Here is a 26266-nt window from a genome sequence, read left to right on the forward strand (position 1 = left end):
TTCAAGGAGGTAATCTATCCACAGTGCATTAACTTTGACAAGCAGTGGTAGATGCCCTCAAAAGTACATCAAAGTTTACATGTTAATTACCATATAATCCAATGGTATATACAATACATAGCACTTTTGCCATAAAAGACCGCTGCTTTACTTTCTCGTACAGTCCAAAAATGTCAATAAACAAATTCCCCATACAAACCGGGCCTTCATTTACAGTAAAAAATAATACCAAGGGAGATAGGTGTTCGTTCCAAGGAACAAAGAGAAAAAAAGCCTTTTGGATGGACAGGAAAATACTATGGAATGAAAAAAACGTGCAGAGAAAGAGAGACTTTCTGTGATATTATAGATGGAACTGTTCGAGACGATGTCGTGGTTAAAATTTTCTCCGAAATTTTCTCTGAACAGAGTTGAAACGTAAACTAACAACTATCAATCACTTCCATCACTGTCATAATTCTGGCAAAGCGATTGGAGCCCTGTATTAGCCACCGCATCATTATTTGTTGCTCTCGTCTCCTTTGTTTCCTCTTTCTCTCTCTCTTTGAGAGTTTCAGTGGGAGCAGCGCGAGGGGGTTTCTTTACAAAAGTCACAGCAAAGGGTTTGGGCTTGATAGAGGTTGGTTTTATCGATCCTGAACCTCTTGCATTTTCTGCAGTCACACAACAAATCAATAATCAATAACCTGAAAGACTTTGCGCCCTTCAAATTATGTGTGCATGTGTGTGTGAGAGTGAGAGAGAGAGAGAGCGGCGGAAGAAGAGGTAGAGATGCAGACGGAGACTAGGTTTTACATATAGAATCTACGTTTGAAAAACAAGAACCAGGGTCCGACACCGTGACCTAAAAATCTGAGTCAGATCTGTAGTTCCAATTTGGATCACCCAGTTCGGGGAATTAGACCCAAATTAAAGATTTTATGAAAAAATTGTGGTTTTTGAGAAGCACAAGTGTCAACTCAAACCTTGTCATTTGAGAAGCAAGCAACCCATTTTCCATCAGAGACCCAAATTTATGCAAATTTTTGGCCACTTGAGATTCAGAGTAACCCATTTCCCATCAAAGGGACACAAACTCATGCAAATCTTTGGCCATTTGAGATTTGAATAGCCCATTATCCATCAGAGACAAATTTATGCATATTTTTTGACACTGGAGAAGTATAAGAAAGACTCACATCTTTGGTTTGACTCTACATTGAATGAAATTTGAATTGTTAAAATTTTCGCTGGGGAATCATTAAAAATTTGAAGGAAATTTGAATTAGCTTTTCAACAACCTGGAGTTGGGGTTTCATTCAAAATTTCACCCAAATTTGTGGAAAATCATCCAGGTGAATAGAGATTTCTGAAATATGCAGGAAACCCCGCAGAAATTTAAGCTGGAATCAGGTAATGAACTCCCCATTTCAACCAAAGTTACAATGATATTAAATTAAAAAAAAAATGTCTTGATTCAAACTTGGAATCAAGTTTGAATCAAGAAAGCCATTTCGGCCAGAAACCAAAGATTTTAAATCAAAACGTCCTGATTCAATCAATGGAATTTCCATCGAGACAATATGAATGATTTTTGAAACAAGTAAAACCTAAAACTTTGAAACTATAATATATTAAAACCATTATTTTGGAACTTTTGATATCTCAATATCAAGGCTTTGGTATAAAAACTCAGATCTATCAAAAAATGCTTAGAATCAGGTTTTTTTCTTTTTTTTAAGAGAAAAATGGGTTAAAACAAGACCAATCAAATAAGGGGAGAAAGGGCCTTTGGTCCTCCATCCAAGCCCTGAATAATGCACCAAAGGAAAGTAGCCCGGATTTTTAAAATGGGAAATTCCCCATTTTTAGGCAGATTCACTACAATGAACAAGGCAATTCCCCATTTTTAGGCAGTTTCACTAGTCCAGTGGTATTTGGCAGCGGTGACTGCCCAATTCTGGGTTAGATAGGACAATTCTGATCCAACCAGCAATTTTTCAATCACTGGTTAGAAGTGGGAAAAGTGCAGCATATCAAGATTTAGAGTTGATGTCATCTATTATATAAAAAAACTGTCTTGCACTTAACAAAAAAATAAAAAATATGTGAAAAAATTAATTGAAAAAAAATAGCAGGCAAACATATAAAGCCTAGTATACTTAAAATAAGAAAGCAAAGAAGCTTGTTTTTCCTTAGCTCCAAAAACCAAATCTAAGTAAATTCAATAACTACTTGGGTAAGTAAATAGTAAAAATAAAGAGAAACTTATGAACAGAAGGATAACTTAAAATAGAAGGCGTGGAGAAAGAATATATTACAAGAACTTGAGATAAGCAAGAAGAGTAAGATCTGAGAGATGGGAGGAAAGAAAATAGAGTGCACGAGAAATTACAGGAAGAGAACAATTAAATATGGTACAGGACTTAAGATATTGCAAATGGGAGAGAATTTTCTATGCAAGCATTTACTTTGGAATAAACTTAATATGGATCTTATGTTGCTTATGTCATATAAGTTGATACCAAAGATTCAAGAACCACATCCATCTACCAAAACCTCTCATGGAACTTCTGCTGATGGTTGCTGTAGTCTGATAACCTCAATAAATCCTTCACCCCATATATTTGATTAGTTGTACCCAACGTCTATATTTGTAACAATAATGAGGCACAGCAGTTTAATGTATATCAAAAAGTTTAGCCTTTTTTATTTCCTCTGTAAGGAGTACTCAATGGGTTAACTAAATACCAGCAGGTATTAGGTATGGTCAGAGATGAAGATGTTGGTCACCAGTCGTGGTTCTCATACGAAGTAAGTATGAGGAAACTCCACCTTTAAAAATCATCATGAAGAAGGTGAGCTAAAATTATCAATTACCTAGTTGAGTCTTGAGATTGTCACAATATCTTATAATCATCATGAGGAAGGTGAGCCTAAAATTATCAATTACCAAGTTGAAAGTCTTGAGATTGTTACAATATCTTATATATTTAATCATGTATTTAATACTTCTTAATGTTAATCCATGCCTACAATTTCATGAATTCTCACTGTCATAGTCGGAATCTCAGTTTTAGAAATTTAATTACATGCACCTGTCCAAAATAAAATCCAATCATATGCATTTTCATGACTTTTGATTCAACTTTTGGTGATACTTCTTTCATCATTTTTTCTAATTTCACATAGATAGTTGTTTTTCACAGTTTTCATAGGAGGACCTACATTTCCATCAGATAGCTCGTCCTTACAGTAACTCTTTCATGGCAACCTCAGAAAGTTGGTGAAATTCATACTATTCCTATTCACAAGAGTAATAGTTCTCCTCAGTGTTTAAAAACATGAGCTAGGGCTGGGATTCAAGACGATCCTAAGCCTGAATCACCCGGTTTGACTTGAGAGACTGGATATTTTTTTAGACAAAGAAATTGCTAATATCTTTGAAAATTTGCCAAATCGGGTAGAATCCAAGGTTTCACCTCCGTACTCGCCAAGCCTCTCAGTGAGTCCTAAGCTGGGTCGTGATTTTAATAACTGGCTGTCCTATATCTCCCTTGGCAGACAGAGACAATGTGAATGAAGCTTGATATGCTGCCTCGATAGATAAATGGATGAAGTTGTTTATTCTCCAAAGTCACATCCAAAAGTAGAGGTAAAAGATTTCTGGCCATCTCCGCCTTTATTTTTCTAGCCCAAGTTACTTAACTACACAATCTTTAAAATAATCTTTTTACATGTCTGTTTAGAATCCATGAAAAGCAACATTAGAAAAATGTAGTTGTAAATAAGAATTCATCAACAGCAATATTTTTATAAATTATCCTTCAATGAAAGAGAAATAACTATATACATGAAAAACGTGTTTATAATAATAGAAAGAGGCCTGTTGGCAAAAGAAGACATCATTCCTATAAACCAAACATTTTCCTCCCAATATTCATTTCATCACAGATCTAATTTCTCCGCACCTTCAATGGCATCATGCACCAAAAATTGCTGAATCAATTCTTTCAGCCATCCCCCACATGGCGGGAAAATATCTAACAAAATAGAACTTAGAAGTGTGAAATGTGAAAAGATTTTATGTTCATTTGTAGTCAACTGTAAATAGATGTCGATGACGACCACAGATCACAACTGCCACAGCAAATGAATATTGCCTTCACAAGTACATTAGAACTCAGAATAGTTCAGCGATTGTTCATAGAGAATTTATGAACAATCTAAACATCTAGTACTGATATAAATGAAATTATGAGGGAGGGTCGATTAAGTTTATGCATGAACTAACACCTAGTAAGCACAAAAATGTTCCTTTTAAATACTTCAATTGCATTTTCAAATTAACTACCCCAAAGAAATTGCTTATTCAAATTAACTTAACCACATCCAGAAGAACTCATATCAACCACTCAAAACTAACCTGTACATTTATCTTTGTCTGTTATGGTACTGGTCAAGCAGTCGGTTGGATTTCGCTTCTCCCCTCTGTCAACCGATTCAGAGACCCTCCTCTAGATAATATACAAATTACAAATGGTTAAAGTGATGAATTTACATGTCTGATAAGATAAAATCTATGAAAGAATCCACAATACAAATATTGGATATACAGAAATTGCAAGCCATATTCATTACTTTCATGACTAAAAGGAAGCCACCTTGAAAAAGAAAATACATGTGGTGTTCTCAGGAAGCTCTTGATTGTGAACCTAGTAATTCTAAACACAGGAATCCCAGCCAATATCTTGGACAAAGCAGGCTAGAAGCAAATTAAGCGAATAAGTATACAATGTTAAGTGGGTTCCCAGTATTTAGGATTCGAAGTTGCACAATCCCCAAGAACCATATAATTGGTATCAGAGCACTAGCTTTTGAGACTTACTAGGTAAGAGGTTTGTGGCAGTTTACAAATCTTTGAATATTGTTGGAAGTAGTACAACGATATTCAAAGTCCAAACGTCCAAGGGGTAAAACTTTGTGGCAAGTTGAATCATAGCAGTTAGATGGGAAAATTGAGAAAGAAGACAAGGCAACCACATTACTTTGTTCATTCTTGTCAAAAAACAAGAAACCACATTACTTTGTTCAGTGTCAGATTCATGGGATTTGTTGATTATGAATATCAACAATGCAAAGTCTCTTCACTTTGTCGCGTCTGCACATCGTACAAAGGAGCCACGGTGAAAGTATGGTCAAGAATCCTCATGGGATGTGTTTGTTGCAAGGGTAAGACCAATGGAGAGTACTACAGCCAAGGGTCAGTCAAGGTTAAAGTTGAAAGGGCACAAGGAGGTGAAGTGTTGAGGTTGTGGAAAAATAGGTCATGTGAAGAAACATTCGAAGGCAAAAAAGAGGTAACGGGAACCCCTAAATCTGGTTATAATGAGAATCCTAGTTCAAGTGACTCTAGGGGAATCTAGTAGAAAATGTTGAGTTTATTGAAGATGAGGAAGTTTTGCCTGTATATAAGGAAGAAATTTTACATTATTGAGCCTATTGGCTACTTCACTCGAGAGCATCATTTCACAACCTCCACAAGAGGATTGATTCTATAAATACCAACCATGTAACAACAGGTTGTTTACATGGGAAATAATGAATCAAGTGGGAGTTGGAGATATGAGAATCAAGACATTTGATGGGGTAACACGCACAATCTTTGGTTTCAAACATGTTCCAGATTTAAGGAGTATCTTTATATTGGAAAACTTTAATGAACAAGATTTCAAGTGTACATATGGATGTATGAAAATAGAAAGGGAGAATTGATTATTGCAAAGAATAATATTTTTGCAAGGGGCCGATATTGCAGAAAGACATAACATATAGTTTGGGACACACGATCTGTGTTTGTTTAAAAACAAAACAAAATGCACTTTACTATATCAACCACTAGAAGCAAGGATTTTTTGAAATTGATACATTTAGAGACCTGGAAGTCACATTGATACATTTTGTCATTCTTAATGTTAAGTTTTAAAGAAAAATGTTGATTTACATACTAAAAAAACATAAATGCCTTCCTGTGCTTTAAAAGGTTTAAGGCATTGCTAGAAAATTAGAAAAACAAGAGTAATAAGCGTGAGAACTGAGTATAGTTACCAGGATATCCCAAGAAGGTGGTCGCTCTAGCTTTGGAAGCTTGATCTTGCGCTCTGGGACAAGGGATCTTGATTCTAGACATTTTTTGAATTTAGCAATCTCTATCCACCAAACAATTGGTGATCTACATCCTTGTTTAATAAGATCCAGATCCCTCTCATCCAAATCATGAGTTCATAAGTAAGTGAAATTGAGCCTCCACCAATGTGGAATCAAGTTTCTTTTACATTTGTGCCAAAGATCACCAGCACATTTTCAGTCACATGCATAGACTGCTCCCCTCTTCCCCTCTTAACTCCATAGCCTGTAATCTCAAATCTAAATTGGCGTTCAGTATAGAGATCAACCAGTTGAGAAACAACCCTAATGTCCACAATGGTAAGTAGGGTTTGAAGCTTGAAGTTGTAAGTCACAAAAATAAACACTATAACATACAAGCTGTATCCATATTACTTTATGGAACCCATAGATGGAGAAGAGTAGCAAAAGTTGCTTCATGTCCTCCCCTAAATCCTTTTCATTTCACTTACTGGATGCCCTATAAGCTTTACACAATTGATCTTTGTCTCTAACGCTCTCTCATTGAACATATCCGGCATGGCAAAGACTTTTGCAAGTTGACCCTTTCTTTGCCTGTGATTTGTGAACCCTTTTTCCCCTCTGTGTATAGAGGGTGTTTGACCAATTCCATGCTCTATCGCATGTAAATGACAGTTCCCAAACAAGGGAAAATAAAAACTAGCTTCTTTCATGCCTGAGAACTGAAATTTGAATCCCCATTTTGGGTTTTAAGTTTCACTTGTCACTTATGAAAGACACTCCAATGATAACAAAAAATATATATATATATTTAAAAAGCAGGATTCTTTGTATTTACTGATTACTTACAATGGTTTTTGAATTAAAAAAAAAATATTAATCTCAAGAGACTTTGTTCCCGAGCTAGAATACCCGATTTGGGGAGCCTCAATTATAAGCTGGATAGACCCCGATCCCATATACCACATTTGAATCATGCTTTCTTCACATTGGGATCACGATCCCTTTAACTCGGTGTACGGATCTGAACCCCTAAACCATGGATCTTCATGCATCTCTAGAACCCATGGTCCCGACCCCTATCCGGGATTTGAGCTCACTCCTAATCCCTGTAACTATGGACCTGATAATGGGGGAGAATCATGTTATGGCAAATGTAATAATCTTGATAGTAAGCATCATTGTTACATCCTTGACAGTTCCCAAGTATACCTCAGCAGAATGAGGTGGTTGTATTGAGTATACTACTGGGTTAGAGTAGTGTTTCTAGGCAAAAGCAGATCGCATAACTTGGTTCCTAATTAACATATCACCCAATGTTGATCTTTACTACAAAACACAATAAGAGGTTAGATAGGTCAACCAGTTGCTTACTCTTTCTTTTGTGATTTTGGCTGTGACGCATACGCTTTGAATCCTAAAGAGCAGTGTATCAAAAAGTGCTAGGCGAGTCCTAGGCGAGCGCTCAGTTCTGGGCGCCCACCAGTTGAAAAAAAAAGAAAAAAATCCCAATATACCATATTCCAAGTTGAAAAAAAAGAAGAAAAAAGATACAAGTCGAGAAGAGAATTTTGATAATCCATATTGTTAAAACAGTAAACTGTAAAACCATACAAGTGTAGGATATAAAAGTCAACACTCAACACAACAGAAATATACAGAAATTTACAAAATATATAGTCTAACAAAAGTCAACACTCATGACTCAACACAACAGTCAACAGACTCAACACTCAGCAGTCGGCACCAAGAGGCAAGAGTCTTCAATCATCATCATCAGAAAGAATATCAATAGGACAAGCCTCATCATATACATCAGAGTCGAGGCCACCATCATCAGAGTCATCTCCCTCTTCAATATAACGCTCTTCCTCTGTTTCTTCTGAATCTGCCTCTTCCTCCTCTTCTTCTACCTTCCTCTTACTAGTATATGCAGTTTGTACAGATAAGGCCCTAGGAGTCTTGGCTGCTCTAGAATATTGTATAATTTCTTCCTTGGTAGCCTTAAGAACATTTGTACAAGGGGCAACATCCCCCATCATACAGGCAAGGTGTTTTTTAAACCGGTAAATGCCCCCCATTATTATCATTTCCACAATAATTAAATTTAATACGATTTTTATCACTTGAATTCGGGTTATAACCATACTTCCAACCCGGATCACAACTCCGACTAGAAACTGGAGAAGATACTTTCATAGAACAAGGCTTATTTTCATCCTTTTTTGGCTCTTCAAATTCAGAAGATGTCTAATCTTATCTCGAACTGCTTCAAGAACCTTTGTACAAGAAGCAACATTACCTCTAACACCAGCAAGGTGTTTTTTGAATCAACTAATACCCCCATTGGTATCTTTTCACAAAAATTACACCTTATACAATTTTTATCATTTGGTTTTGGGTTGAACCCATACTTCCAACCGGATCACTTTTTCTAGTAGTAGAAATAGATCTATGACAAGGATTTTGTTCTTGTTTTTGTTTTCTATAACTTAAAAATTGCTTAATCTCCTCCTTTATAGCTTCAGGAACATTTTACGAGGGGCAGCATCCCCCTTAATACCGACAAGATGTTTCTTAAACCGGTTTATGCTTCCTTCTGTATCTTTTTCACAAAAATTGTATCGAACGCAATTTTTGTCATTTGGATTCAGGTTGTATCCATATTTCCAACCCGGATCTCCACTCCGACTAACACCTGAAGAAGACATCTCAAAATAAAACAAAAGCAATCCAAAAAATGCACTTACTTTTGGAGGTTTATGTTACTCTGAAAGGCTTTTGGTGAATGAACCTAAAAGCCATCGTTCTTAACTTTTATATCTTTGAAAAAAATAAAAATAAAAAATAAAAAAAAATTTCACTTTTGGGCATGGCGCAGGCCTTGGGCGGCCGCCCAGGGACCACCGCTCAGTTTGGCCGCCTAGGCCTGGGCGATAAGCCCAAGCCTTCTGAACCACCTAGGCGGCCAAGGTTCAAGAATCAGTTTTATAGGCGCTGGGCGGTTCGCTTTTTAAATCATTGCTAAAGAGAAAAAAACTAAGTTGGAAGCAAAATAAGCATATTATTCTTAACTACACATGGTACAAAGGGGCACAAATTGTGGGATCTCACCAAACACACTATTGTTAGCAAAGATGTTAGTTTCCATGAAAATTCCATGCAAAAAAAACAAGCCAGATACAATAACATATTGATGGCTAGGATGCTGGGACTTGGTTAGTTATAGTCCATTTCTATATATATGAGTCCCTTAAAGTATAGGCATTGGGGACAACCATCACCAGCATTTAAATACTTGGACAAGAGACTCAATACTCAAGTCAACTAAGCCTGGCCACATCCAATTTCCAAAACCAAAGAAAAAGTATGGCAGGTGCAAGAGTATTAAGGTTTTGATTCACCAAAGCTCTTACAAAATGTTACATTTACCTCAAATGTCTTTTTTTTTGAGAAGTGTTGACATTTATATAACTGAAGTAAGATTACAAGAGAGCATTTACCTCAAATGTTATTCCCACTCTTTATTAGCCCATATGACATTCCATAATGATAAAGTAGCTTCATGACATAGTGGTTATCACCTATCCACCAATGGTTTGAACTATGTTGGCTGCCAATTGTACAACACTATTTTGCCAGGTCTACCGGTTACTCAATGAGTCGACTCCGCTAGAGACAAGTCCAGAGCTTAAGTTTTAACTTTTAAATTTACCTACAATTTAAAATCCTAATTGTAAGATTGTTATGGACCAATATCGACTACAACAACAAATCTTGCAGTGCCCTGGTGGTAACCAAATGTCTCCAGGTAGACCAAAACATGTCTCTCAAACTTCCTGCTGCTCAATATCGTATGCAGTTGTTCTATACATTATGTTTTTGGATAGTGAACAGGGTTGCAAAGCCGACAACGCTTTGATCTTTGTAGATGGTATTGGAGAGCAACATTGAGAGTTAATAATTCTGGTACTAAAGGGGTAATACAGTAATTATAAAATTGAAGTCAACACTTTGAGCTAGATCAACAATTTAAGCTCAAGCAGAGCAACATTCATATGAGAAAAGTGTCAAGAAGAGATACGTATTTACAACCCTATGAAACATCACACGTCACTTGAACTGATCATACAAACACTCAGTACCTAAAGACTCGTAGCCAACCCAGATAGACATTCCGTTTGCCCATTTCATCAGAGTACTTGTGATGTTTGTGCCCTTCATACAAACAATGAACCCCAAAACCTATCCCTCGTCTTAAAGAACAAATGGTATCTTTTCTAACATCTCCAAAATTAAATATGCACTCAGGATTGTGGTTCTAGAAAAGAAGTATAAGATGGGAAACTAAACTAAACAACTGAAATTAAATTAGTGATAAAGTGGACATACTTTGAAAGGTTGCTCATATACATCGTCATCATCATCATCATCATCATCATCGTCATCATCAATCCGCCGAACAAAGTTCTGTGAACCCTGCATTATGAGCATTGATAAATAATCATGTGTGATTAAAGTGCTCTCATCAATAACAACAGACAAACAAAACTTAGGTTCATATACCAACATGGACAAAAATAGACTTGATAAGAGCTTCATCCTCTTCAGCCAACTTCTTCTCCTGTCATGTGAATGCAGAACAAGGAAAGCGAATGACGTGAACACAAAGTTTAGTTAGGTCAAAGTTTTCAAGCACATATCTTATATTAAAAATAAAAAATAAAATAAAGTAAAAAAAAGTTAGGCACATATCTATATTTGACATAAATAATGCCACAGTACCTTCTCTTCATCTGTTCGTTGCAGTGCTTCAAGCATAGCATCTACACTGACAGTTTCATGCCTCGACTGTCAGAACACAAGAGAAATCACAGATCAGTGAAGGCCAGAATATGGAAATATTTAGAATCCTAAAAAATCTGAAATGCAAGAAAGTGAGTATTCCCAGAAAGACAAAAGTAAAAATAAAAAATAAAACCACAAGTTCAATAGTTATGCCTCAAGGAGAAAATAACATAAAATAACTGCAACAGTGAATTCCATCAATCTTTTCACTGAAACAATAAATTTTCAATTTCAAAGATAGTTTACTATAGAAGTACCTTCATTGACTTCACTTCATCCAATGCAGCAAGAATGTCCATTTCTCTTTTCGAATCCAAGGTTCGATTTTCCAAAGATTTCATTGCATCCCCCATTTCTTCAGCATCTCTCTTCCTTTTCTCTCCTTCAATTGCCTAAAGCAAAATACTACATAAGCTTAGTAGTCAGATTCTTACAAAAAACTTGGACTCACACCACTCTAGGAAAAAAACCAGATAATAAAAACCTAAATATCAAGGAACAGACATTTCTACTCCAAGATGCAATTGCTCACCTCATCCTCTGCACGCCAAGGCTCAAAATTGCGTGTTGCACCAGATTCCACAACATAATCTGAATTTTGAGGGTCGGTTTTCATCGTAATTTCAGCTGAGCACTTGGTGCATTTAAAGTAGAATCTGAATATTTGGATGCCCAAATATGCCTGCAAAAATCAGTCAATAAACCAGTTAGTCTGGCCAGCATCATAAATTACAGTCCTTCAGGGGAATAAAATAAGATCAATTGAGTGCCTCCTATAGCCGCCAAAAGGTAAGAGACACCACAGTCATTGTTGGCAAAAATTGATGACACTATAATGCATTAAAAAAACAGTGAATCTCAAACAAGTCATATAACACAGTCAAGTGATTGCCTATGACAATGATAGTAAAGGTAAGATACACCACAGTCATAACCTGCAAACTGCAAGACCTAAAGAGATGATAATGCTTCCTCAATGAGATGGTATGCATAGTGGTCACTTGTTAAAATATGTATTACGATTTTTTGATAAAGACCGCTCCCAACTGAGGTAAATACTCAATGAGTGGTTTCAAGCCATCATGACACATCCACATTTACTCAACTCCAATAGCAGTTTTAGGATTATTTTACTGGTAATATAATTAAAATTTTATGGTTTTCAATTTTTATTTGACTTGGACTGAAAGCCAGTGATTGCAACATGCTCAGAAAATTCAATTCTGGAAACCAGAAAACCAGCATAAAACCTTGCTACTGAAGTCGTCAAACCGCTAACATATATGTTACACTAAAAAAAAGCATTAGAGCCTTAGATTTGTCCCCTTATCTGGAGTAAGGAAGTACATTTTGAATAAAGTTAACGAAAGTGATGCCGTGGTGATCATATTTAATTGCAGCTCAGCACCCCAAAGACTTCTATATTACAACTTGTTTAGTGTTTTGGAACAAACTTCAAGTGTTTGAATCTGACCTCACTCACCCAAACTGGGATCTCTACCACGAAGTTGAAACCATAAGGGGCGATTTTCACATAACTAATCAACAACAACACAAATTGATCATTCATCAAGATAAAAAAAAATAGACCAGAATTCTTACAATTATATATAGACCAGAAATCTTAAAATTATCTATACAGTTGGAAATGAACAACCAAGAAGAGGAGCAATAGAATCAACAACAGATTAATCGGAGTTAAATCATCCATACCCAATAACCAACCTTCAAGGGCGGTTTTCTCAAATGAAAACCACATGACAAACCAAAACAAAACTACACAATCTTTGCCAAGTTGAAATGAAATAATCATAAACACCAATGAAGAACATATAATCATTCTCTTCAACAAATGGAAACTAAATCATCACAGAAACCTTCATATAAAAAACAATCAAAAAGAAAAACCCACCTCGCCAATTACATCTTCCTTTCGAGAATTGAACTTGGTTCCCTTGTATATGTAATTACCACATGTACTGCATCGAATGCTCATAGGAAGCATCATCCGAACTTTAATCTGCTGATTTTTCGGCTGCCGCCTTCTTGGTATCTTTGACGGATCAAAATCAGGGGGATAATATTTGTTTAAAACCTTCCTTTCTCCCATCTCTTAGCCTTGAATTTGAAAACCCAACAAAAAAATACAGAACAACAACCTGAAATAGAAGAGAAAAAACAAAATTACTCTAACAAAACAAGGCGCGTGGTGACCAACTATCACCAGAATTTGATGAATAGCCTCTAATCTTCAATTCGAACCCCTGAAAACCTACAGGTGAGAAGCCTTAAATCGAAAACACGCCTCTCTGTCCTCTACTGTGATCAAACATATGACAATATCTAACCTTGCAAAGTTAGAGAGAGACACTTCAATTCTTGTTCTACAACTCCCACCCCAGGCCTACGAGAGAGAACTGTGGTTGCAGTCCTGCTGCAGCAGCATGAGAGAGAGAGAGAGAGAGAGAGAGAGAGAGAATATTGATCAATTAGGAAGAACAGGAGAGATAGAGCACCACAGAGAGAGAACAAGAGAGAGATGGAAGGGAGAGAACGGAAGAGAGAGAGAGAGAGGCACAAGCGATTGCTATTAGAGAGGGAGAGAGATTGTCAGGGGAGAGGGAGAGGGAGATTGTCAGGAGAGAGAGAGAGAGAGAGGGAGTTTGCAATTGGAAAGGGAGAGATTAGGGCTGTTTAGAGGAGAGATGGACAGAACAGAATTTTTTTAGGTAGATGAATGGGGAATACAAAAATAATTAACGGTTTTCGAACGTGTAAGTGGGAATGGGAACTTAGATTGATTGATGAGTGCCACTGCCACAACCTCGACCCTATTCCTGGGAGAGAATAGTGTGATTTCATTACTTTATAACTCCCGTATTTGATGTGTGGAATTGAAATTATAGTTAAAAGGGCTCGATCCAATGGCTTGAAATTTGGAGTCTATCCTTTAAAAAATAAAGTCATATGTAAAAATACAAAAATAATAATATGTAAAAAATAAATTTATCAAAATATTTTTGAAGTTTTTTAGTAGTATTTTGATCAATTTATATTTTATAAATTATTTTTAAAATATTTTTATTAAGTGCCTCTTTATGAGAAGATCGAACATCTAAAATTTCAAGTTACTTAGATTTGTAGAAAAAAATGAAAATTTAAACACAAAATGACGTTGTAACTATCAGATCGGCCCAAATTCAATCTGGATAATTGGCTAACACTGTAGTTGTTAAACTATGTGGTTGACACCTGCTTATATATATATGACAAAAGTTTATCTAAGGATGCAACTTTATAATGTAGAACTACGGATACACCTCAAAAATCCATCGGTAAAAGTAGTTTTAATGCTGAAAAACCCTTTGATTGATGACATCGAGATGTATGGCCATGAAAAATAAAAAGATTTTAAGTCTCAAAAATAGTGCATTTTACAACATATTATCTACACTATCCATTTTCAAGATTTTCATATGTTTATAGATCTACTTGATTTTAACCATTTTATAATTTAAAATTTTATAATTGGAAAATTATCGCTAATATACTCGTATTTTCAAGAAATTGAAAAAAAAACCTTAACTTTCCAAAACCTCACCCACACCTTTTTGCCCCATTTTTGTAAAATTTCGAATGAAAATGCCCTTTACAGTAGTCGTTGTACGGTAAAAACAATTGCGATCATTTTATGAAAGAACATTACGGTACTAAGAGTACCGTAATGGTTTTTTAGACCATTACGGTACTAAAAGTACCGTAATGGTTTTTTTCTTAATTATCGATTCATCCTAATCTTGGGCTTTTACAGTGCTCTTAGTATCATAATGTTATTTAAAACCATTGGTACCGTAATGGTTTTTTTTTTTCCTTATCTTGGAGTATTACGGTACTCTTAGTACCGTAATGTTATTTAAAACAATTACAGTACTAAAAGTACCATAGTGTTTTTTTTTTTTTTCCCTTAATAATATCGATTGACCAATCTTGGAGCATTACGGTACTCGTAGAACCGTAATATTATTTAAAACCATTACGGTACTAAAAGTACCATAATAGTTTTTTTTTTTTTCTTAATTATATTGATTGACTAATCATGGAGCATTACGGTACTCTTAGTACCGTAATGTTATTTAAAACCATTACGGTACTAAAAGTATCATAATGGTTTTTTTTTTTTTTTTATTCTTATTTTAGAGCATTACAGTACACTCTTAGTACCGTAATGTTATTTAAAACCATTATGGTACTAAAAGTACCGTAATATTGTTCTTGTTTTTTCTTAATTATATCGATTGACCAATCTAGATTACGGTATTAAAAATACCATAATTATTTTTACGGTACAACGACTACCGTAAAGGGCATTTTTAGCTGAAATTTTGTGAAAATGGAGGTGTGGGGAGGTTTTGGGAAGTTGGGTTTTTTTTTTCCAATTTCTTGAAAATATGGATATATTGGCGATAATTTCCCTTTATAATTAGATATAAGAATAGAATTTGAGATAATCCTAAAAACATTTTACATCAAAATTATATAGCATGATAAAATTTGAAGGTGCACCTTACCTCTATAGCTACGAATGCATCTGTATGCCAACTGCACTATATATATATATATATATATATAAATAAAAAAGTTTTCCCATCGCCTATATGCGAAAATAAATAGTGATTTCGCGTACCCTCATCACTGTCCAAAGTTCATCGTACGGTCACGATTGTCCATATGTGATACATTTTTTATTTTTTTCTACAAATTAGAATGACTGAAATTTGGAGTGTATGTACATCTTAGTGAGGCGCACCTAATAAAAATATAAAAGAAATAATATGTGAAAACAATATTGACCAAAATACCACCAAAATGTGTTAAGGGTATTTTATTCAATGTTTTTCATGTAAAATATTTTTTTGATATTTTTCATAGATTTGCCTATTTTTTATGAGCACACAATCCAACTTTCAAGTCATTCCGATTTGTAGAAAAAAAAAAAAAATGAAACACTACCAGACAATCGTAACAGTGCGATGAACTTTGGACGATAATGAGGATAGGCGAAATCACTATTTATTTTCACCTATAGGCGTTTTGTAGTATCTTCTTATGGAAAAGTCTTCCCAATACCTATAGGCGAAAATGAACAATAATTTCACGTACCCCTCATCACCGTCCAAAGTTCATCGCATGGTCACGATTATCTAGCAGTGATTTATTTTTCGTTTTTTTTCTACAAATCGGAATGACTTGAAATTTGGAGCGTATGTCCATCTTAGTGAAACTCACCTAATAAAAATATAAAATAAATAATTCACGAAACAATATTGACCAAAATACCTCCAAAAATTTTGGGGGGTATTTTGGTCATTTTTTTATATAAAATACTTTTTTTGATATTTTTCGTAGATTCACCTATTTTTTATGAATACACACTCCAAATTTCAGGTCATTCTAATTTGTAGAAAAAAAATGAAAAATAAAACACTACCGGGCAATTATGACCACGCAATAAACTTTGGACGGTGATGGGGGTAGGCGAAATCACTGTTCATTTTCGCCTATAGGCATTGTGTAGTGTCTTCCATATATATATATATATATATATATATATATATATATATATATTACAAATCGGAATGACATAAAATTTGAAGTGTGTATTCATAAAAAATATGGGAATATTTGAAAATTATAAAAAATATCTTACATAAAAAAAATTGACCAAAATACCTCCAAATCGCTTTAGGGGTATTTTGATCAATTTAGTTTTACGGATAATTTTTTATATATTTTTATTAGATGCGCCTCAGTAAGATGTACATACCCTCTAAATTTAAGGTCATTCTGATTTGTAAAAAAACAATGAAAAATAAAGCACTACTGGACAATCGTGACCGCACGATAAAATTTGGATGATGATGAGGGTAGATGAAATCACTTTTCAATTTTGCCTATAGGCGTTGGAAAGCCTTTTCATATATATATATATATATATTATGTTTAAAAAAAAGGAAAGTTTATATAGAGTCGAGGCTCTAAACAATTAAATTAGATCCTACCTAAAAGATTTAATTAGAAGGCATTGTTTTGATACCCAAATATCTTAAAAAATTAGAGCTGTTGCATGAAATCATTGCAAATATCTTAAAAAATTAGAGCTGTTGCATGAAATCATTGCATTAATCGGGCATTGATTTCATGCAACGGTTGTATCATATTATAATGCAACGACACTTCTAGAAAATCATGTTTGTGGTATTTGCATGACCTAAAATTTTGCACACACACTCTCTTCACCTAAATAATCAATCTCCAAAAAACAAAAGTTCAATTTGAACCCTAGATATGATCAAAACGAGTCTCTTCCAAAAACGAATCTAGACCTTTCATTTATTCATTTTGTGAATTTTAAGGTCTTAGCCTTTATAAACTCAAAATAATTTTTTTTATTTTTGAACATTGTTTATCTAATGATAATGAATCCATCCAAAAAAATTGCAAATGGAAAAATCATTCTAAGGTCTAGATCTAAGCATTTCACGAAATGAACGGCCTATATTAATTGGGCTAAAAAAATACTTTCTAAGTCGTGTTTTCAAAGTTTTTTTTTTTTTTTTTTTTGTGATTATTCATTAGAATGAAAAGAGTGTATATTTTCTAAATTTGACCAAACAAATGGCCATAACATGGTTTTTGAAGGTTGTTGCATCATATTACTATACAATCGGTGCATGAAATCATTGCATTGATCATCTCGATATCAAGATGCATGGACATGAGAAAAAATGGATTTCAAGTTTTGAAAATAATGTGTTTTGTAACGCATTTTTAGACCATCAATTTTCAAGTTTTCATAGATCTGTCCATCTATACTGTTTTTGAAGATTTAAACTTTACAAATAAAGATAAAAATATATTGTAAAGTTATCACAAATATTTTCAGTATTGAAACTATATTTCTCGATAATATTTGAAAGTAAGCCTAATTGATTATTCATAGCCTAGGCTCCATACAAACCACACCCTTTAAAAAATACAAACTGCATCCTTTAAAAAATATTATATATATATATATTGTATGTGTATCCATTGTGTGTGCGTGCGCGCGCGGGTGTGCACATCCGATATCAACTTGGATCCGACTCGAGTCTTAAGGTTTTCAACCTCAATCCCAGACCGAACGGGTCAACTTGCTGGCCCACCTCTACATGGCACCCGAGCTTCTTTTCGTAATGTTACAACTTGTGGAACATTTATTGGTTCTCCCGTGATCAAATTGTACATTTGGTCTTCAATCAAATAAATCATGTCATAGGGATTTGTTTGACGCGAGTGTTATGAGGATAGGATTGGCTATCAAAGTGATAAAGGCTCTTGTCTAGTTAAAACTGTTTGTTAAATTGGTTTAATCAAATTTTTAATAATATTTAAAAAATATAAATAATAATTTAAAAATATAAAATATATTAGATAAAAAAATAAATGAGTGCAATTTGTTAGACCGTCGAACTTTGGCCCTTTGAATGCTCAAAAAAAAAAAAAATTCGGACCTCAAAAGACCATCCATTCAATGGACGATTATATCTAAACTTTTATGAACGTAGAAATTCGATTTATCCTTTCTCGGAATTGATCACGGCATGAATTAAAAGAATTTCAAAGTTTTCTGGTAAAATAACTCTACCTAACTACGTGTTTACCTTATATGACCAATGCATAGTTTAGTCCTAAGGATCATCATATACGTCAGTTAAGCTTAGTACCATTTTTTTGAGAGATGGACTATAGAGGATTGCAAAAGAGAGGTTAGAGAAGAACTCAACGAATGGACTGTCACAATTAAACCACAGAGCCACTAGATGGGTGTCATAAATCATTTTAAACAGATTAATCGCAATTTTATATATAATTTCTATGCATGAGTTTTTTTTTTGGTTTATATCATAATAATTTATTATCTCCAATGGTTCTCTCTTATTTTACAAATTTTTATTTCTTAATTTAAATTTAACTTGGGACAGGGTGAAAATAGGACTCTTGATTATGGTATCCACCACCTTGAACACCTCTACCGAGAGCCTGATCTTTAAAGCCACCATAATTAATATCAGCTGATTGTCCATAATTCAGTATAACTAATTTCTAATAAATTATAAAAAAAGGTGCCAATGCACTCGAGATATAAATTATTTGAATATTTTTGTAGTTTTTATTTACATTTTATGGTTACAAAAAAGGAAAATGTTTTGACAAGCTTCAACCCTATCAAAAAAAGTAAAGCCTCCCCCAAAATTCACTAAAAAATGTAGTTCTGGCATTGGAATACTTTCAAATTGATCAACTTAGCCTTGATTATTATGGTTATAAAGAAAGAGAGTTAGGATTTCAAGCCCTAAAAATAATGTATATTGTAACACATTATCTAGACCGTCAATTTTACCCTAAAAATAAGTGCTCGCCGTTATGCAAGATATATACGAGTTTTTGAGCTTCAAACTTCACAATCAGTATTGGAAATTGATCTTAGAGCCATCATAGAGATATTTGTTGTCCAAAGTGCTTTCCAAACAAGGATTCAAGATGAGTTTTTACATTGAATTCATAAAGCCTCGCGCTTATAGAAATTTCATACTATAAAAAATATAGTTAAAAGAGGAAAAAAAAGGGGACTAAAAAAAAATTCATTTATGTATTTAGAGCCATTTGGTATGCATGAAAATACATTCGTGAAAGTGTTGTTATATGAAAGAACTCCCCCATATAATTAGGTGGAGGAGTTTTCTCCCACCGATTGGTTCCAACGCATATTTTTCACACTAAATGGCAGTCAATTGGTATGAAAAAACTTCCATACTTAATTATATAGGAGAGTTTTTTCATGTGAAAATACTTTCGTATTTCTTACCAATCATGCCCTTAAAGTTAGAAATAGATTACATGCAATATTAGAGAGGGGAAGAAATATCTATATGGGGACAAATATCGATGATATACTTTGCCGGTTAAATTTTATATCTATGTAGAAAAGAGGGCAGGCTGCAAAGCTAGGTCCTAAGCTCAATTCCTACCAAGGTATGACCTCTCTCCCCACTAACTTACCCAAAAAAAAAAAATGGTATCTATTTATATTTTTTGAAATATATGTATTGGAGTATTTGTAGTTATAGAGATTTTTTTAAATTTAATTTATAGCATGATCATGTCCACTAAAAATATAAAGTCTTTTTCACAATTAGCGCGCACTACGTTTTCTTTGCAGCTAGTACGTCCAACAAACTACAGCTCGATACCAATAAACAATGGCTAGCCTAGCGTGGCGCTAACGCGCATCCATTTTCTTGCTTTTCTTCATGCCTACATTTATATTAGAGAGTCTAGGTTTATCTTCTATTTCACCCTAGGGCGAACTCCAATAGTGTATATCCTCCATAATTTTGGGGCCTTAAAGGAATTTGTTTCCCTCCAATTTTTTCATAATCTTCTTATCTCTAGTGAAGAAGAGTTAAAAAAATGGTAAACCCAAGAAAACACAAGAAAATGGTATTTCTAGTATAGAAAATGCAATTGAATATGGACCCTCCATTTTGGGAGAGAAGAAAGATTAAGGCTTGAGGAGTTTCTTTACTCCAATATTTGTAGATGATATTTTTTCTACTTCAATATTAAGAAAAAATGATTTTGAGTTCTTAAATAGCAAAAGAACTAAATTAGCCACCCACAAAGTGGACAATTTCCAATATTCAGAAACAAAATAAAATATTGTGTAGGATTAGGGACAGCAACAGGCTGGTCCTAGGCCGGCTCTTCCCTCCCTCAAGGCACCAAGTTGTATAGGACTTACAATGGACCGGGCTGCCCAGCCCGGCCGGAACCTAAAAACATAGGGCCTGGGCCACAAATTTTGGCCCAAGGACTAGGCTAGAGCTGGTGCCATGCCGAACACTTGGTGCTAGCGCGATTCAGCCTTGTGACCCTCTTTTTTCTTATTTTTTATTTTTTCTTTTTTTCATTGTTTTTGGGCATACCTGGCCCTAACAGGACCAGGACCAGGGCCAGGGCTGGCCCTCCCAAGCCCAGCCCCTTGCCACCCTTCGTTGGGGGACGGGTTTGCTTGAGTGGAAGTCGTTACAAACGGAGAGAAGCCAATGTAATAAAGAGAACCGGTTCAGCTCAAATTGTTACCCTAATGCTTCTTCTTGCTTTGCACTTCTCACCTCTGTTATCGTTTTACCAACAATGACCCTAAATCCATCCATTTACCAAAACAGAGAAGTTCATAAATGCATGCCCTAGCTTTTGATCTTGGGCTTAAACCTTTCATCTTCATCATAAGTGCAGATATTTGCATCTTGGACGTCGATGAAGCTTTTTCTTTTCATTTCCTCATTTAGGAATGGATATAAGGTTTTGGTTTAAACTTCAAAACCTCGAAGTTACCAGTGGTAGGATGGTGATGTCTAGAGTTTCATTCCTGCCGTTGAAAAAAAGAACAGTTAAAAAAAAAAATACAAGTTACTTATTTTGTTGTAATAGATTTTCTTTAATTATGAGTCTTGGTGCATCTGGCAATGGAACCTATCCAAGTGTTGTTTCCTATTCAAAATCTATATAGAGATAAAATTTGGATCTAAAATTTCAGAAGTTGATAATCCCGACCATCAGATCATGACTCCGGAAGAAAAAGGATATTACAAATAGATTAAAATTTGGATTTGGATCATTTATTTCAGTTTTTCTTTTAAATAATCAATTTAAAGGTTAAATTTTATGTTTTTTTTTTCAAATTCATGATCATGGTGGTCATTGTATTGACCATGAAATTATAAATCAAAATCCATCTCTAAAATAGGTATTTGGAAGAGGGTCACATTGAAATAGTATTGTATTTAAACTTTTCGCTTGATTTAAGGGTAGGGTTTGGTGTCTAGAGATGCACCACTCCCCCAAAATCCATAGACCACAACGATCATAAAAATTGATTGTTGAGCCTTAAAAAATTGGTATGTTTTGCACCATCTTTTAGAAATATCCATTTTAATGCTTAACATATCACCAGATCTGTACTATTTTAGGTGCTCCAAATTCATGGATCCAAGGCGGAAAAAATTTTGCAACAATTATGAATGTGCTTTGGATCCGAATTCCCTAAAAGCCCAGGACAAACACAAGAGCCAGCCAACTCACCAAATATTTGCTCTATGTTTATGTATTGATGATGATTTAACAAAAGCTTTTATGATCTCTCAAAAGATTTTAGATATGCTTGAATTCTTTTCAGAACACATGCTGGTATAATTGGAACTCAAAACGTCACGATATAGCATGACCACCTATGCCTTGAGTCCATCCTTAAGTTGAATTTCAAAATTAAAGACAAATAATATGAGCATGAAATTGTGCCAATTTGATGTCTATCAAAATGGACCTCTAGATTCAATCTTGAAGTGTTTATTTGGAGCAATTTTTAAGTTTCAGAGTACATTTGTATTCCTTTCTCTTTAAACTGCTCATAAACATCTATAGTCACGATCTGAGGCTCAAAGCCCATTAAATTCCTTAACTAGATGTTTTAGATGATTGACTCCTATTACAATCTATGATATTCACATCGATTTACTCGGCTTGATAAGGAATAAACACTTTTCATTATCTTCATGAAATTAGCAATTCTCACGCATAAAAAATGGGCAAGCTTTCTATGTTTCCATATTGCATAAAACTTATATACTTCCCGCTATCCAACCGTCTTTCTAAATGGATGGTTGAGATGGCCTCAATCACAATGTCATGTCTCTACACCATTTTATTTTTAATTTCTTTCTACAAAATGTTTTGACGCCAAATTTTGGATGTCTAGTCCTCTTTTAAACTCACACTTATACAATATATAAAAAATATTTCCAATAAAATAAAATAACCAAAATAGCCTTAAAATATTCAAGGGGTATTTAAGTCATTGTATTTTATTGAAAAAATATTTTTAATGCTCTTTTTAGGTGCGCCCCATCGAGAAGATAACACATACCAAATTTCATATTCATACAATTTATATAAAAAAATACAAAATAAAGTACTATGAAATGTCAGATCTTGGATCAAATCGCCAGTGGCTCAATTGATCAAAACCGGACAGTTAGATGGGAGAAGCATATATTTTACAACCTTTCCCTTAAAAAATATATATTAGTTTCTTTCTGGTGGGGCCCAGATCCTCCATGGTTTTGTTTGAGGGGCCCTTGAACTGGTTGGTCCAGGTTTAGATCCAAGTTCGGCCCCTTTCCCATACTTTCAAATGCGATCGGGGTTGGGGAAAAACCTGAATGCCACCCAACATGTTTGCACACATGTTATCATCCGGTCATTTCAACTCGTCAACTAACAAACTAAACCATAATGGCTAGGTCAGTTCAAAATGGTTAAATAAGGCAAATGCTTGGGAACCAGATCCAAAGTTACCGGACCTATACTCGGACTTGGATCCAATTGGGCCTGATCTAAAAATAAAAAAAATTATAATTAAATGTTAGGTTAAATCTATAAATGTGTTGTTTAAATATTTTAACTAAGAATATTTATATATAATAACATTATTCTGATCGGGTTCACATGGACCCAAACCCAAATAGTGTTCAGATCCAATATTTGGACTCAAACCCAACCCATTGGGTTTAATTCTTGGACCTATACCCAAACCCGGGTCAGGTCCCGAGTTGGGTCCAGATCCATTGCCACCCACTATCTCAATGTCAAACAATTAACCACTAGCACTAGGTTATTTACATACATCGCTATCCTTGACAACCTAATAGAACAAAGGTCTCAATAGAACTAGACAATAAAAGAAAAAGAAATGTAGAGTCAGCTCAGTTTTTGTTGCTGGGCAAACTTAGGGTTAAAATCTTGACACTAGGCAAGTACCAGTCAGGCTAGAGCGAGGGAACAAGGCTTGATAAACCACCACACAAGAGTTCACAATCATTCTCAGTTGATAATTCAAAAATCTCATATCCGAGGCTCAAAGTCCAATAAGTATTTTTCTCGAACTTCATAATACATTCTAAACCACGGCTGCACATCACATTCACTTCTCATAGCTAAGGGCAATTGTGACCATAAACATCTTATCAGGCTAGGAAATATGGGCAAGCTTTCTATGCTTCTCCTACAGGATAGAAGTTCTATCCTCTCCCTTATCCAACCATCCATTCTAAATGGAGGGCTAAGATTACCGCAATCACAATGTCACACCTCTACATTATTTTATTTTTAATTTTTTTTGTAAGCTATTTTGACCCCAAAGTTTGTACATCCATTCATCTATTAAACTCGCACTAACGAAAAATATAAAAAAATATTTTCAATAAAATAAAATGACCAAAATACCCTTGAAAGTTTCAAAAGGTATTTTGGTCATTATATTTTATTGAAAAATAATTTTTAATATTTTTTATTAGTGCTTCCCAATGAGAAGATGGCACGTACCAAATTTTAGATTCATACAATTTGTATAAAACAAATTAAAAATAAAATACTTTGAAACATCGGATCTAAGATCAAACGGTAAGTGGCTCTCTTGATCAAAATTGGATGGTTAGATGGTAGGGGAGGATAGAACTTCTATATTTTAGGGGAAGCATAGAAACCTTTCCCAGGAAATGTTATATTAAGAGTCTTTTATTTACAAAGGAAAAAGTTTATATAAATACAAGGTTCTAAATAATCAAATTAAGAAACACCTCAAAATTTTCACTAGAAGAGGTTATTTGGATGTCCAAATATCCTCAAATTGATCAACTCAACCTCAAGATGTATGGACATGATAAAAAAATGGATTTCAAGTTTTGAAAATAGTGTATCTTTTTTTTTGCAGTTAATTTTCAAGATTTTCGAGTTTTCATAGATCTACTTAATCTACACTAGTTTTGAAGCTTTAAATTTTATAATTAGAGGAGAAAATATATTTTAAGGCTATCACAAAGATTTCCAGTATTGAAACTGCATTTCTTGACACTATTTGAACGTGCATTTTACTTTGATTGTTTATACCCCCGCTCTAAGACATAAGACATAAAACCAATCTATAGTCTTTTTATTGAAGGGGAAAGTATATATAGAGCCTAAGCTCTAAACAATCCAAGTAAGACACCCACCTTAAAAATTTTATTAGAAGGTGTTGTTTTAATGCTCAAATATCCTCAAATTAATCATCTTGACATCAAGATACATAGACATGAGAAAAAAATGGATTTCAAGTTTTTGAAATACTGCATCTTGTAATGCATTTTTGGGTCGTCAGTTTTCAAGATTTTCAAGTTTCATAGATCTTCTAGATCTACACTATTTTTGAAGCTTTAAATTTTATAATTAAATATAACAAATATATTTTAAAGCTATTAAAAACATTTTCAGTTTTGAAATCACATTTCTGGATGCTATTTGAAGGTAGGCTCTACTTTGATTGTTTAGAGCCTAAGCACTATATAAACCGCCGCGCCCTTTATTGAATAGGGTGAAGAATATAGAGAAGAAGCACTGAGCACGTTGCAGGCCATGAAGTTAGCATGAATCCACCGCACACGAAAAGGACAAAGCAATGTCAAGGAGAGGTGGTTATGAACCAATGAGCCGCCATTGATAATGTAAGGGACCCATCCCTTTCCCATCATATATTGGACTACTTTTTGGAATGAAAAGTCCAAAACTCTGTGAAAATTACATGAGAACCTGACAGCAACTTTTAATCCACAGTTATATGTTTATTTATAGAGAGAGATAGAGAGGAATTTTCTTATGGAAGAAGAGAGAGAAAGTAAATCTAAATTATGTAAGAACCAAGAGAGAGAGATTAAGAACCTAGAGAGAGGATGATAGCTTCTTATGTAAGAATCAAGAGAGAGTGTTTCTAATACAAGAACCATGAGAGAGAGATTCTTATTTAAAAACCAGGAAGAGATATGGGTAATATTGAAAAAAAAAAGAAAACCAGAAAGAGAGATGGGTAATATTGAAAAAAAAAAAAAAAAACAGAAAGAGAGATGGGGTTTTTTTCTTTTACCAATAGGAAGTATAGAGAGAGAGAGAGAGTTTCTTAATGAAGAAACATGGGGCTTGTTTTTCTTAGCAATGGGAGAACAAAAGGTAGAAAGAGCAAAGGGGATTTCATGGTAAAATAAGAACATGCCAGTTGGAATCTATTCAGCAACTAAAACAAAACCAGCCAATAAATTTTTGACCTAAGAAAAATAGAAAAATAAAACATGTAGCAAAAAACATAGAGAACAAAAACCCCAAA

At 34.4% G+C, this 26266-nt stretch overlaps 1 protein-coding gene across 2 annotated transcripts; it reads right to left on the bottom strand.

Moving 5' to 3' along the window:
* On the bottom strand, positions 1-13853 carry LOC18433508 (coiled-coil protein (DUF572)). 2 transcript variants are annotated; one of them, XM_006843594.4, is made up of 9 exons: positions 13323-13853; positions 12887-13133; positions 11507-11656; positions 11232-11366; positions 10912-10977; positions 10697-10750; positions 10519-10605; positions 4406-4496; positions 1-653 (listed from the first exon to the last, which is right to left on the bottom strand). In XM_006843594.4, exons 2-9 carry the CDS (start codon positions 13082-13084, stop codon positions 433-435), a joined length of 1002 nt encoding a protein of 333 aa, XP_006843657.1. In that variant the 5' UTR covers positions 13085-13133; positions 13323-13853; the 3' UTR covers positions 1-432. The 2 variants fall into 2 exon arrangements, with proteins under 2 accessions (XP_006843657.1, XP_020522520.1); XM_020666861.2 differs by having other exon boundaries at positions 13251-13853.
* Between the last annotated feature and the right edge of the window lie 12413 nt (positions 13854-26266).

Source organism: Amborella trichopoda, chromosome 8 (genome assembly GCF_054954075.1).
Source record: "Amborella trichopoda isolate Santa Cruz 75 chromosome 8, AtrichopodaSantaCruz75HAP2 v2.0, whole genome shotgun sequence".
In the NCBI taxonomy this organism is placed as follows: Eukaryota; Viridiplantae; Streptophyta; class Magnoliopsida; order Amborellales; family Amborellaceae; genus Amborella; species Amborella trichopoda.